This window comes from Anguilla anguilla, chromosome 2, assembly GCF_013347855.1.
Source record: "Anguilla anguilla isolate fAngAng1 chromosome 2, fAngAng1.pri, whole genome shotgun sequence".
Lineage (NCBI taxonomy): Eukaryota > Metazoa > Chordata > Actinopteri > Anguilliformes > Anguillidae > Anguilla > Anguilla anguilla.
Window position 1 is genome coordinate 39471855 of NC_049202.1, and position 15106 is coordinate 39486960.

At 41.5% G+C, this 15106-nt stretch overlaps 1 protein-coding gene across 4 annotated transcripts; it reads right to left on the minus strand.

Annotated features, from left to right (window-relative positions):
* Positions 1-444: 444 nt before the first annotated feature.
* LOC118220317 (STE20-related kinase adapter protein alpha-like) lies at positions 445-15085 on the minus strand. Of its 4 annotated transcripts, XM_035404140.1 has the most exons (14): positions 14846-15085; positions 14244-14314; positions 13838-13901; positions 13697-13754; positions 11649-11677; positions 9259-9373; positions 8257-8378; positions 8069-8177; positions 7600-7723; positions 6656-6827; positions 3589-3693; positions 2638-2888; positions 2412-2454; positions 445-2298 (listed from the first exon to the last, which is right to left on the minus strand). In XM_035404140.1, the coding sequence occupies exons 3-14, from the start codon at positions 13847-13849 to the stop codon at positions 2143-2145; spliced, it is 1296 nt and encodes a 431-aa protein (XP_035260031.1). In that variant the 5' UTR covers positions 13850-13901; positions 14244-14314; positions 14846-15085; the 3' UTR covers positions 445-2142. The 4 variants fall into 4 exon arrangements, with proteins under 4 accessions (XP_035260031.1, XP_035260034.1, XP_035260032.1 ...); XM_035404143.1 differs by lacking the exon at positions 11649-11677; XM_035404141.1 differs by lacking the exons at positions 11649-11677; positions 13838-13901; positions 14244-14314; positions 14846-15085 and adding an exon at positions 9489-9652.
* Positions 15086-15106: the final 21 nt, after the last annotated feature.

Here is a 15106-nt window from a genome sequence, read left to right on the forward strand (position 1 = left end):
TTTTATCGATGTTAATACGTGGGTGGTTCTTTTGTGTGTTGTTCCTGGAGATAGGTTTAAATTTCAAACAGAACAATGATGAACAAAATACCTTACTGCAAAACTTCAGCAGTTTCAAAATTGATCAACATTTTTATGTAGTTACAAATGTTTAATAAGTTGAATGCTGTGATCCACCAATTTATACGGCTTTTAATGGAAACCGGAAGCATGATATGGGAGGACCTTAGATCCAAGGTCTACAGCATACTGCCTTGCAGAGGTTTTTTTTTAAAGAACAGAATAAATTGAAATACACCAAACCCACAGTTATATCCTTAACTTCTGGCCAACACATGTATAGCAGTCAAAGTGAACAACAGGCATGCTATCATGTTCTACCTGTATTTTTAAAAAAATATTCTTTAATAAATTATTCAATCAAAAATAAAACACCCACTGGCAGACATTCACATTGTTTTTTTTTATTTTTTATTTGACAGATGAGGACAATTAACACATCGTGTGTTCTTCCAAACCTCCAGCCCCAACAATGATGAACTCAGCACTAGTGGAAAGTGTGAAGATCAATATTACCAATACTGTCATCCAAAATATAGGAGAGGGAACCGATTTAAGATAAAAGAAATCAGCAATAGTGAATATCCATACATTTTCATTATGAAAATACAATTACCTATATTATCGAAGATTTAAATATTGAACTGTCTGCCTAAAGGTTGCATGTATCCTGTAATGAGGAATCTAGAATAAGATAGTACTGTCTATCGTTTCAGAAAAGATGTGTGGGAAAGTTCTACATTGGCGGTATTTGGTATGCTGTCCGTTCTCAGCTGTAAGCTTTAGAATACAATACAAAATCACAGCCAAGTATATTCAGCTGTTTGTCCTTTCACATATACTTAATGTATCACCATCATTAAAAAAATGTTTGCTGCACAGCTACTGATATCGCGCAACACTTTCCTAATCAAAGTCTGAAAGGGTTCACTGAAGCTAAGCTAGCTGCTTCTTCTGACATTTCTTTTTTTTGCTGAGAAAATCCTGTTCTGGCAGGCTACTTTATTTATTAGACCGTATTATTAGATTCTCATTTCAGTTATTGCAGTCTATGGTACAGGGGGAATTAATGTACTGGGGGAATTCAGGTAAAGTATAAAAGTATGTGAGAAGCACTTTCAATCCAGCATCAATCACTGGCAGCTTTAGACTAGCATTTGCCGTATGTTCACCTTGTGACAAGACCAGACCTGGGTCAAATACGTATTTGTTTTGGATTCAAATACTTTTCTGTGCTCTATTAATCTTGCCTGGTGTAACAGAGCCTGCCAATATGACCTGAAGGCGGGGTTCGCACTTTTTTTGAGTATTTCATTGGTTCCAATAGACCAGACAAGTAACCAGACACCAGATCAGTAAAGCAAAGTAAAAGAGTTTTTGAATCCAACACAAATACGTATTTGACCCAGGTCTGAACCAGACAAACATCACTGTGACCCTCTCTGTTTATAAATAAACAGTATTATACAAAGCAGATTCTTACTTCCCCAGTGATCTGAACTTTTCAAAAAAGGATTTCCACAGCTTTCAAGCGGCAGAAATACAAACAGGATTTTGAGAAAGGCGGGTCCCTTATTTAAAACACCTAACAAACTGTAGTATAACTGCACAATGGCACAGGGCAAGTAAAGTGTATGTGTGTGTGCATGTGTGCGTTTTCAGCCAGCTGTGAGGCAGCACCAGTTCCGGTTGTCCAATAACACTGCTGCAAAGGCAAGAATGCACATGCTGCTACTCTGCGGTCTTTCAGTATGTCCAATGGCACGACTTTATCATCTATAAGAATCTGAACTTAGCAGCACATGCATCCCGAAGCCATGGGAGAGGTCAGGAAAAGAAAGAAGAGGAGGCTTCCTCTAGTTTTAATCAACTCTCAAAGTTCACCCGAAGGATCCTTGGTTAGCAATAAAATATTTACAGTTTAAAAATCAACGTGTCCAATCCACAGTCCGTCAGCTCAGGCCGCCGTAGACTAACTGATTTCAGTCAGGTCATTCAAATTAATTGGTCAGTCCTGTCTAAAATTAGCCTTTTGACGACACACGGAACTGAGGCTGACCAATCTTTCTTTCCTCAGCACTGTCAGAAGTCCCAGTCATCCACGTCCAGGTGACTGAGACTGGACTCCAGGCTGGCCATGCCGTTGGGTGAGTCGGCCGGCGGGGCGCAGTCGTAGCTGGCGATGGCCGTCACAGGCTGAAGCAGTTCGGGCAGGGCCTCAGAGGGGCGCCGTTTAATCTGGGGAAGATTCGGAATGCTAAGGATTTGGACAGTCCTCATTGAAGCATCATACCTGTGGTACTGCAGATTCTGCTCACATCTGTCGTAATGCCAGAGGAGGTACCACTCACCTGTTTGAAGAAAGGGTGTCCAAGGAGTGCACTGGCTGATGGTCTAAAAGAGGTGAAACAGTAACAGAAGAAGGTCAATCACTTGTCTCTTTGATTTAAAAAAATATGAATAGTAACAGTCATCAGCCTGCAGAAAATGCAAATTAAATAACTGAAAGAGAGCGGCAGGAGCAATCGTGACAGCAGCAGGAGGGCTGACAGTAACTCATTGTACAATGACACGTGCCTCTTCTCAGGGTCCCTCTGCAAGCAGAGCTCCACAAAGGCATGGAAGTGGGGGCTGAAGGTGCGGCTGTACGGGTGGGGGCCCGTAGCGGACGGCTCCCCGTTGGTGTGGCGGGACCCGCTGGCCCCCGGGCCCTCGCAGATGCCAGAGTCGGCTCCAGAGCAGGAGGGCTTCATGGTGAGCTCCTCTGGGGGGATGGTGCTGGTGTCCAGCAGGCAGGGCACCGTGCCGTTCAGCTTCTCAAGCAGCATCTGCAGCATTAGCAGACACAAGGGTTCTTATGAGCACCAGGCTACAAATGTGATGGAGCATTTCTGAGGCTGCTAGGCTTTTCATTATGAAAAATGCATATACCCATTTGCTGTGAACCTCAGTAGATCTGATACACTGGTTGTGTTAGGTGCACCTCCTTTTTGGAGGAAAATGGTATAATCCATAAAGTAGAATAATTATTTTAATTTGTGTAGTTTATAATTCTAATTTAACTGCTTTTTTACACACACTGAACTGTAGAGGGCACTACTGCACCTGTAATACACAACTATAGGTTAGTATGAGTTTGAAAAAGCAGTGGATACTTGATCATATTGTGCTATGACCATTACAAACAAGCTAGTCATCAACTTCAGCGGCCGGTTAGCTAACATATTTGCTCTTCTCACCACAAAGCTCCAGATGCTTGTGATGTCACCAATGTATGCAAGTAAAGACTAGAGCTCATCCAGTGAATTTCACATTTGTTAACCTGTAGTTAGCTTGTGAATTAGCTACGTAAGATGACATTAAAGGATGAGTACAAACTACAAAAGAGATAATAACATAAATAATATTTGCATAAATCATTTAAATTTGATAAAAAGGGGTACCTTACCTATACTGGATTTACAGCAGGCCAAGTAAAAGGAAAGAAAGGAACCACACAGAACCACAAAGCAATGCAACTGGGCTCACCTGAGTGGCATGCATATCCTTGAAAGGGACGTGGCCATTGGCCAGCTCACAGGCCGTGATCCCCAGGCTGTAGATGTCAGAATGAAAGTCATAGCCCTGCAGGTTCTGTGGGGGGAAAAAAAGAGGACAACCTGCTTCATTTGTGATTACAGTATGTGTGTGTGTGTGTGTGTGTGTGTGTGTGTGTGCGTGCGCATGTGCGCGAGTGTGTGTATGTGCACGTTTGTGTGTGTGCGTGTGTTTGTGCATGCGTGTATGTGCACGCATGCGTGTGTACGTGCAAGTTTGCGTCCGTGTGTTTACGTGCACGTGTGCGTGAGTGTACGTGCATGTTTGTGTGCGTGCCTTTGTGTGTGTGTGTGTGTGTGTGCATTAGGGGTGTGCAGAGACATCATTATCTGTATCTGTTCAACCAACAAAATTATCTGTCTGTGTATCTGTATTCGGAAGTGGGCGTGGTTTATACGAAAGTCCCGTTAAATCGGGTAAACGGATTTTCTAACCTAATATTCATTGTCAATGCAATTGTTGTGCCTTCAAAGCACCAAACTGATTTAATATTGGCATACAAATAATTATGAAATATATTTCCACATCCTCATACTGTACTTTTCATCTCTCTCTTTTTAATTTTACATAAACTAAGTTTTATGAACCAATGGCCGTTCTAGCAGTACGCTCCAGGAAACAAGCTTTTTAACGATATATGATTCAACCAGGTCAGTTTTAAAACCGCAGAGGCATTTATTCATAAAAGATGCTATCATAAGCTCATTTTATGCTTTGTGTACTTGACGATGGTGTTATATTATCATCTAAATTAACTATTTATAACGACTGTTTACCTTTAGTTTGTTCATCTTATGAAGCTAAATAAGTTATAGAAGCAAAATATCAAAAAATATCAAAATCGGCAGATGGAACCAAAATCATCGTTTTTGACGGTGTTACCTCCCCTTAAACTGCTTTAGAATGCTGGATTTCGTAGCGCATTGATTTTAGTTAAAAGGCCGAGGTGTCCCTTTACTGAGAAATAACTTGTTGCAAGGTAAAAAAATAAAAATAAAAAGAATTTAAAAAACCTGGACTGGATGAAAAAAAAACTGGACTGGAAGAAAGAAAAAAAACCTGGACTGGAATTTTTTTAAAAACTGGACTGGAAGAAAAAAAAACCTGGACTGGAATTTTTTTTTAAACTGGACTGGAAGAAAAAAAACCTGGACTGGAATTTTTTAAAAACTGGACTGGAAGAAAAAAAAACCTGGACTGGAATTTTAAAAAAACTGGACTGGAAGGAAAAAAAACCTGGACTGGAATTTTAAAAAAACTGGACTGGAAGAAAAAAAAAACCTGGACTGGAATTTTTAAAGAAAACTGGACTGGAAGAAAAAAAAAACCTAGACTGGAATTTTTAAAGAAAACTGGACTGGAAGAAAAAAAACCTGGACTGGAATTTAAAAAAAAAACTGGACTGGAGCCCCAAGGGTCATGGTGGGGATTTTTTTTTTTTTTTTGAGCTACTTTCCGTTCCCTCGCAACGCTTTTGCATTACCTCGCAACGTTGGCATGCGCCATTTTGTAATGTCTAATGTTGATAAAAACGGAATGTCATTGCTTGCAGTGATTTGTTAACGTCATTTTGTTAACGGTGTTATGTAGGCTAAGGAATAAACACGACGGGCTGTCCCGTTATTGGAAATTATACAACGGCTTGGCTGAATACTCGATTCTGATTGGTCCAAGGGTGGGCGTTATTTCCCAGTAAAGGGACACCTCGGCCTTTTAACAGTTCTAAAATCAATGCACTACAAAATCCAGCATTCTAAAGCAGTTTAAACAGCAACATTATTCTTTCGCTTTTGAATTGTTGTTCCATCCCCTCCCCTTTTCAATATCCAATTTCACAATTTATGGCAACGTTGAATCACATTTCTAGTTACTGTTGCTAGCTTTATTTACGCATCCCGCAAATCGGAATCGTCCCTTATTTGGACAATAGAATAGGTGATGATTTAACTCATGGCTACGGGACGCATTTTTGTGAACGACTGCATTTATAGTAACCGCTGTTTTTAAGACAATTCAATAGTCAGCTCGCTAGCTAGCTAGCTGGGACAGCAAGCATGCCATGAGACCATTCTGACCTAAAACCAAAAATTAACCATGCCCCGAAGTACATTATTTTCCAATAACGGGACAGCCCGGAGAGGTTTATTCCACTTATACAACGGGTTACCAACAATGAATATAGCTATATGGTTACTTTTATATGTATTGATTTTTATAGATTTAATCAGCTGAAAGTGAAATATTCTTTCGCGGGCGTTTGGGCATATTATTTTACCGTTGTCAAGCAAAACTCTGGTTGGTAGTTCTATTTGCACCTCTGATCGTTAATTCTATGAAAACAATGATTCTATCAAGAAAAAATAGTTCCTTCTCGTTTTATACCATACAATTATTTTATACCATGTACCATACATTTTTTGTCATTACATTATTTGAACTGCACGAAACCATAAGTCAATCAAATTAATCTCCCTAGCACTGTCTTGCGTTTTAAATGGTGTGGTCGCGCAGTGTAGACAAAACGTCTTTCTAAGACCCTCTGAAACGGGTTTTGAAAGCCAGCTTGCTTTATGATTGGTTCGCCGTCATGAGGCAGCTGCTATGTGCCGGAGTTCCAGATACTCTCTCTCTCTGCCCGTGTAATGTTAGATAGAGGCTATGAGAACTCGACATGGAGCTGACTTTTTTTTCCCCAAATCCGAATAATAACAAGCAACCTCAAGTTGAAGAAATATCTGTTTCATTACATTACATTACAGGCATTTGGCAGACGCTCTTATCCAGAGCGACGTACAACAAAGTGTATAACCATAACCAGGAACAAGTATGACGAAACCCCTAGAGAGAAGTACCAGTCCAAGTGCAGGGAACAACCGCATAGTTCAACTTGGACCCTGAATGTTTCCATCGCATTATTTGTGCTTTCCCGAATACAGTATTCGGATTCGGATACATCCCTAGTGTGCATGTGCGTATCTTCCAGGCATGGCTGTGGTACCTGCTGCAGGACCTCGGGGCTGAGCCAGGGCAGCACTTTAACACTGTACTGGGGGAAGTTGTGGACGACGCGGGTGCGCTGGCCATGGCGGATCAGGCTGAAGATGCTGCGCAGTCCTGACAGGAACACCTGGCCGTCTGCAGAAACCAGCACGTGGCTCGCCTTCACACTCCTGTCACATGGTACACACGGCTGCCTTTAAGAACTGTTCAGAGCTCATGACATTAAACCCTTTCAATAACAGCAGGTTTAGTCAATTGTAATCTTTTGTTCAAGGAGTATAAAATTGCTATCAAGGATCAAAGAGCAGCAATTTCCTAGAGTGGGAAAAGTATAGTCCCAACTGGGACTGCAGGTGCAAGAAGTGAACACTCAACTGACTACTTGTGAGCCAATATGATAATGGTTTGTAAATCACAGGTCACAGGTTCAATTCAAGGTGGGGCCCTGCTATCCAGCTGGATGAATGGACTGTATGTATACAAAAAACGATAATAATCCGTGCAAGTTGCTCTAGATAAGTCTGCTCAATTACCATCAATCATCTGATACTGAAGCTTACGTAATTTAAAACAAGAACCAAACTAATCGAATGTGCATTAAACTAGATAAAAACATCAGCAAAGAGCCACAGGCTCTGAAAACAAAAACAAAAAAAAGACAGTTACACCTAATCAGATGTTATGACTAGGTAAAAGTGCAAGAGAGGGTCAGGGAGGAGGAGCTGAAGTGCAGTCTGAAGAAGTGCATCAGCTAACTGCATCAGAAGATGGCCAATGTCTCTGCAGTTCTGACTGCTGAGGGAAGCTCATTCCACCCCCAAGGGACAGCTGATGTGAGCAGGAAATGCAGGCTAGCAGAGGGGGAGGAGCCTGCCATCCTGAGGTTGTAGAATAGAGGGGTGTGTCTTATTACAGCATTTTGATTTGAGTATGGGGTCTCACCTGTGTACATAGCCCATGTGGTGGATGTATTCCAGGGCCTTTATTACACCGAGCAGGATGTAGGCGATGGCCAGTTCACTCATGCCATCTGTGAAGTGCGTGGTGATCAGGTCTCTAGCGGAGCCTGTCAGCAAAGAGCAGAGTCAGAACACTGCATATGTGTGTGAGTGAGTGTGCATGTGTGAGTATAATGTGTTTGTGTGTGTGTGTGTGGGCACGCGTACAGGGCAAAGGGAGTATGCTGTGTGTGTGTGTACAGGGCAGTGTGAGTATACTGTGTGTGTGTGTGTGTGTGTGTGTGTACAGGGCAGAGTGAGCACACTGTGTGTGCGTGTGTGTGTGTGTGTGTGTATACAGGGCAGAGTGAGCACACTGTGTGTGTGTGTGTGTGTGTACAGTACATATTGCAAAGAACACAGTATGATAAAGGAGAAAAGGTTAGAAAGGTCACTCTCTCTCTCTCTCTCACCATAGGCCATGAAAGGGGTGATAACCCAAAGCTCGTTCTCTGCAATGAAGATGCTTTTATAGGGGAGGATGCTGGGGTGGTGGAACAGCTTAGAGACATGGAGCTCCCCCTGCAACACAAACAAAACTATCAGCATTTCATTCCTCCTGGGTTCGGGATGCGTTCTCTGTGCAGCAAAGACCCCTGACCTGCAGGTAGTTGACCATGTCGTTGGTGCAGGACTCTAGGTCAATGCGGCGGACGGCCACGTGTTCGCCGGTGGGCCGGTATCTCGCAAGGTTCACAGTCATCAGGCCCTCCAGCCCGCTGCCTGCACACAGAAGACGTGCGTTAGACTGCAGCATGTGGTGGGATGCTCGTAAACTCCGTTAGTTATCACTCTAACAGGGCTCCAGACTAATGATGTCCTGGGGACGATAAAAAATGCGTTCCAGACGATCATAAACCATCACCATGAATTTTTGGTTGCAGAAAAGACAGGTTGTCTTGTAATGTTTCCAAACTCATTCTTATATTCCCAATGTGATATCTTCATACCACAACATGGTATGAAGCAACAAGTTGTCCTAAACTAGATGTAGGACACAATGTGTTGAACGGCGCTTAGCTACAGCACTGAACAACATAAGCTGCTGGCCAAGTCCGGTAATACGCAATGAAGTCGCCTGAAAAACACGAGAAGTCAAGGGTTGCGGTTTTGGCCTTCTTAAAAGAAATCTGGTTGCTTGTTTGGAAATGTAACAAGCAACCTGTTTTTTCCAACATTTATGCTTACTATTGCTCAAGGACAGAAGGACACTAGCTTGCTTATTAATTGTACTATTAATTTAGGCCTTCATCCCCCAGCCTTGGTCTGCAATCGCAAAAGCCCAACCATCATGAACGCTGTAGTCTATTGTGTATCATACCTAATTGTTAGCTAAATATATCTTTACATCCTTATTGAACAGTGATACTCAGTCAGCTGTTTCTAAATCTGATGGTGAAGATTCAACAGAGTTAGCCTACAAACAAAAAACTTGATAGTAACTCAAAAGTGTTCTGCAAATTAGCATAGAATATTACAATGGAACCCTGCTCTAAATCAGATCTAATGGTACAGCGGAATCCAGGATGACTGGTTGATGTAGCAGTTTGTATTCCGCCAAGTTGCCATTGGCGGTGGCAGGAGGGCCCCGTACTGTACTGACCTATGATGGTGAGGAGCTCATAGGAGGCACTGTCCGGTAGAAAGCTCCCCATGGTGTCCGGGCGAGGAACGGAGGTCAGAGACTCACAGCTGTCCTCATGGATCTGAGTGGAAGGCTGGTAGCGGGGGTGGACACAGAGATAAAGAGTCTTAGCAGCAGACACACCCAACCACAGAGCCATGTTTTACTTCGCTTCGGAGCTGTGGGGTTGGTGTGCTGACATTGCTTACCCCCTGCAGTGATTGTGACATGTGGAGTGAATCTTTGTTGGGCAGCAGGCTTTAGACGGCTGTACACCAGGCCTTACAGGGGTATTTATATTCCTCACACATTCAGTGCCTTAGGCAGGTAATTACACCCAAATACAGGACACATGCAGAGTGGGGGTAGATTCCTTTCAGGTATACCATAGGAAAAGGGAAAAGGGATACAAACCACATGTCACAGTCCAACAATGTCTTCAGCATTTCCATGAACTCCATTAAAAGTTCCTATTAAAATGCATCACTTACAGGTGGTAATAATGGATTAGAGTATAGATCTTGATCTACATATTAATAAGTTAAATGACACAAACTGAAATTAAACCGTGCTTATTTTCATAAAGCTTTGTCATCAAACTCCAGCCACTCAAATGACAAACTGCCTCATTTAATATACACAAGTTATTTATCTAGCCCACAAAATTCCATGTTGAAAAAAATAAACTAATTCTGAGCAATCAAAATGAGGCAAACAGGAAGTGGCTGACAGCCAGGAGGCCAGGAGACTTTTCTGGTTCTTGAGGCCTGGAGTTTGACCAGTAGCAGCTGCCATACTGCATGGAGCAGGGGATGCTGGGACACACCCAGGTGCAAAGGCTCTCAGCGACGACCAGCGAAGCAAGCACAGCACTTTTTTTCCAGTCTGGCAGCAGCACAACAAAGCGGTTCTTCTGCAGAGCAACTCTGGCACCAAGCAATGCAAGATTATCAGTATTCAGCCATGCCCCATCTTGCCCCTTTGTAACAGGGGAGGCCTCTTGACTTGATAAAAGTCCCGACTAAACAAGGAAGCGTAGAATAAGCAGATCACATCTCCCTTCACTTTCCAGGGAGGCAAAGAGAAAGAAATGCTCATTGTGAGGATATCAATGGAGACAGTGGATATGCAGACTACTCAAGAACATAGCCCAATATAGTGGACCCAATATTCAGACCAGACAGGGTTTCATAATGTCAAAACTTCATCAAATAAAATTAATATAAGATGAAATGAAGACATAAAAGTCCTGGGCTTGCATAATAACACGAAAATGCAAATACAAGGCGTAACATATGCTGTAGCCATTTCTAGTTTGTGAAACCACGATCAAAATCCTTTCATGTGAGCACTGACAAGCTTTTCAGTTTAGACATCTCAAATCTGGGACTCCCTGAGCCATGCTGTATCTGAAATTGAGCATTAAAAAAATGTAAAAGCAAAGGTTATACACAAGTTAAGTTTTCCATCTCAACTGGCTCCACTGCCAAATCAACCAACAGAACTTTCTCTTAGTGCATTCTAGTCCATGAATTCATTTTATACAACTGGCACAAAAGCACTCCCTGTTCAAAAGAACCACTGGCCTCCATTTTACAGTGACCTCACAAAGGCTTCTCAGATAGGTGAAGTCCTGGAAGATACAGTGGCTCATGTCAAGATAGTACAGCATGTGCACTGCATCTGTGGCCATCTCTTTTATAACTCACCCAGACAGGCTGACTGAAGAGGATGCAGAGTTCTGCATTATTCAGTGTTGGAGAGCTTATTTCACCTGCTTATCTAGTGATTTTCATAGCAATAGTGTAACGGTTGATGTGGTGTAGACTACTGGGCACTCTGTCTACTAGCAATTTGCTCCCAGTGTCTTTCCCCAAACATGATTACAATGGGAGCAACAATAAAGTAAAGCATACTGGGAAGCAATATCCTGATCCACCTCATGCTGTACAGTTCTGCACAAACCTAAACACATTTGCTAAAGCGGTTACCAAGACAACCCAGATGCTCCTGCCACACCACTAATTTATGTACACATCACCTTTCAAGCAGACATGTTATACATCCTGTCCTTACTGCACATTTGCTTAGTCAGGCACTGTACTACCTGCCCCCACTGTGCATTTTAGGTGCTTGTTACAATCAGTGAACCCCTTGTGAAATGTTGTCTCCACCCTCTCCCTCAATATGAAACCCGGACGGCAGGTGAGACTGGACAAGACTCATCACAGTAACTGCACAGCATGACAAGCAGGTGTCCATGCACTGACGCGCACAGCCAAGAGGCCCTTGGATTCAAGCGTACACGCACTCAGTACGCACACAGATGACATAAAGGGGAGGGGGATCTGAAGGAATTCCACACTTACTTTCCTGTGAATGCTCCCCTGAGCTTGCTCTAGGGTGGGTGAACCCAAGACACCAATGAAACAAAAACAAACAGAAAAAGAGGCAGAGAGAGTCTGGTCTTTGATTAAGAAACCATTTGGCACAAGAATCCCTGAAGTCTGCTTCTTCTGAAGGCTACAGGACAACTCTGGGCCCTAATTGAGAGTATACTTGCAGTCTGGTTCACCATGTTCGACACTTTCGATGAAAGAGCGTCCGCTACAATGCAGCTTACCCGGTTCTTGTGACTCTGTGGTATAACACTTCCACAGCAAGTATTATAGTTGTATCATAGAAGTGAAGTCTCCCAAGAATTTGTGATTTTGACTTGGTAGTCTGACACATTTAGTGTAAACTAACCTCCAAAAACTGAGGAAAGAGGATGTCACTCAAAGGATACTTTAAACAGAAACAGAAAACCCCTACAATAGAATGAGCCAGAGTTACACAGCTTGTGCAGCATATAGTAGAGGTGATGGAATGAGAAATTAGCAGACAGACACTTAATTACTCAGATCATGATCCAGGCTAAGATGCTTGTGGGAGTTGGTAAACTATGCTATGGTGAGGGCACAGATATGCACACTAAAGGACATGGGAAGCTCCAGTGCTTTCCTTCTTCATTTGGAATGGAAGGTGGTTCAGAAGAAGCGACTGCTTAATTTTATACTTGGGATACAGGATTGACTGTTCTTCCAATATCTAACTTAGGCCAACAATGATGTTTTTAAATAGCTAATTTTAAATAGCATTTTACTGTCTCTCGCACTCGCTCCTATCAAGACAACTTTATGTTACAGAAAAGCTAAGTAAGATAGGGGTCTATTGTTGCTCCATTGCCACATATACTATGCTACAGTAGTATGGGCCAAATAGTTTTAAAAAAAAATAATTTAAAAAAAGTGATTATGTCACATATCTTCCATTGATTCAGGGTTTCCATTTCACATTATTTGAGTTGGCCAAGGTGGCCAGCAAAATTGCAATTTATTGGCCAAATGAAACATTTTCTACCTAAATGCATGAATAATGAATATTCCACGTATAAAATTGAATCCGAAATTAAACATGGCCAAAAGAAATGTATTAGTCATTTAAAAGAAGTAATTTTGCTTTAGCTTAATTTTAAAAATGAGCAACCATGGGAAATAAGTGTAACAAGGTTTTTGTTGAAAAAATAAAAAGTTCTACAAGTTGTGTTGGCGTCTATGTCTGTTAAATGCTTTTCTGTTTCTGATGCATCTGCTGTGACTAATGAACAGAGAATAGGCTGTCTATTTTCAAAGGGCACCAATGCCAGTATGTTTATCAGTCATTCCACTGGCTCTGTCTGACCTCATACTGACAATTTAATAGATATGCATACCTCTCGTTTTAAGGGCTTCCACCATCTTCTCATATACATATATATATATATATATATATATATATATATATACACACATACATACATACATACACATACATGAACACAGAAGCTGAAAAACCCAACAGTCTCAGTATTTGTCAGCATATATTAATAAAAACAAAACACTATTAACCTCAAAGTTGAATTTTTATTTTTAATACATTTTCAAAAGCTGTATTTTTTTGTTGAAATATTTTATGGTGGTTAAGATTTATTTGTCCAAACAATTCCAATTCTGACCAGCCAAAAGCCAGTACATGTCAGCCAAGGGAAACCCTGCTTCCATTTCTTGCTGCCAACTGCCTTTCAGAGCCTGGTCTGCCTTGACTGACATCACTTCACTGCACTGTCTGCGCAACATATCCAGTTGCATCTCAGATTTTACCTAGACTTTCCTTATTAATGAGAACTCATTAACCAGGTGCATGAATTCTCTTGTGATGAATCCTCATACTAACAAAATTGCAAAACACCCCTGATACAGCAATATTCCATTGTTTGTGACAGTATGTTGCTTGAACCAGCACTAGGCAAAAGTCAGTTATCTGAAGCCAGAGCAAGGTGTTTTGCTGAATTGAAGAAATGATTGTGAGTGTATTTCCAACTTCCTTTTTTACTTACCTCCAAACAATTCCAGATCCCTTAAGCTCTCCACGCTTAGCTTCTCGGACACCCAACGCTGATGAAAAAAGTGAAACAATGAGAAAGCACACACACTTAACCACTCTTATCCACATAAGCAAGATAAACTCACTGACTTACCAAAAACGACATGGATCCTGCTATTCCAGCTACAGCTTCAGAATGTCCATTCAAAAATAAAATCCTAGAGAGGAGAACAATGATTTTTTTAGTTAATATTCAATATTATCCATCACACTTTTATGGATTTTCACTGCTTCAAGCTGTACGAACTGCTTTAGACTTTGATTAAATACATTCTTGCTTAAGAAAACCCATTAACGCTCTCACACCAACCACTGTGAAACAGGCAGGTCCTAAGAAATTTCTAAGCATCTGAAGTTCCTTTCATCGGACACAAACCCTGTCTGGGCCTAGCAAAAGCACAGACCAAAACTGAAATTATATATATATTTAAAAGTGAACTATTCTTTAAGCTCGGTTAGGTTAAAATAGTCAATGATCTGCAAAAATCACACTGACTTACAGAGAGAGGTGGGCAGGCGCTGGCACAGTTTGTGTTTCAGTAATGACGGCTTCGGAACATCCAATAATCAACTAAAGAGGAAGACATTTTTTAAAAAACAAATTAACAACCATTCAAATATAAAAACAAACTAGTACCCTGTCAAATGTGATTATATGCACACACACACGCAGACTTTAGTAACATAAAACCAATCTTGGGAGACTGCTAGCGATGTAATGCTGCTCAAATAAAACTACTACAAATGAATAGACTGTAGCTAAACCACCACAGAGACTGTTCGAAGTTAAGCAACGTTGAATTTGCTAATGATAGCTTACTGCATTGATAGATCAAGGCTGTTGCCCCATATTTTGAAAAGAAAACGTATTCCAGCAAATTAGTTACATTAATTACTTTTTCATAAATACATCAAGGCTAGCCAGCTACAAGAAACATTATAGTCAATAGCTAGCGTGGCTAACAGGACAACAAGACCATTTTGACCCGGCGATATCAGCAGCTGCTGCAGAGCTAATCCACGACGTGCTGCTTGCTAGCTATCCAGCCAACCGTATATTAGATGCAATCGTTTTAAGTGGCCATAAACACAGTTTACATACCCATATATATGTGGTAATCCTAATCAAAATTCTTCTATCGAAACTGCAAGAGGCAACGATTGACTTCGCCCATCGAGCGACACCTCCAATAATTCATTGGTTGGATGAAAAATGGCTCCAAGGAAATTACTAATACAGGATTGGTACTTTAAAAAGGCGTAGATTTCGGCGAAAGCCAAAAGATGATTGGATATAAGAGTGATGGACAACCCCAACTTTAGCGTCGTCCGCCAACCAAACCCAAAGAAGAAAAAGAAGAAG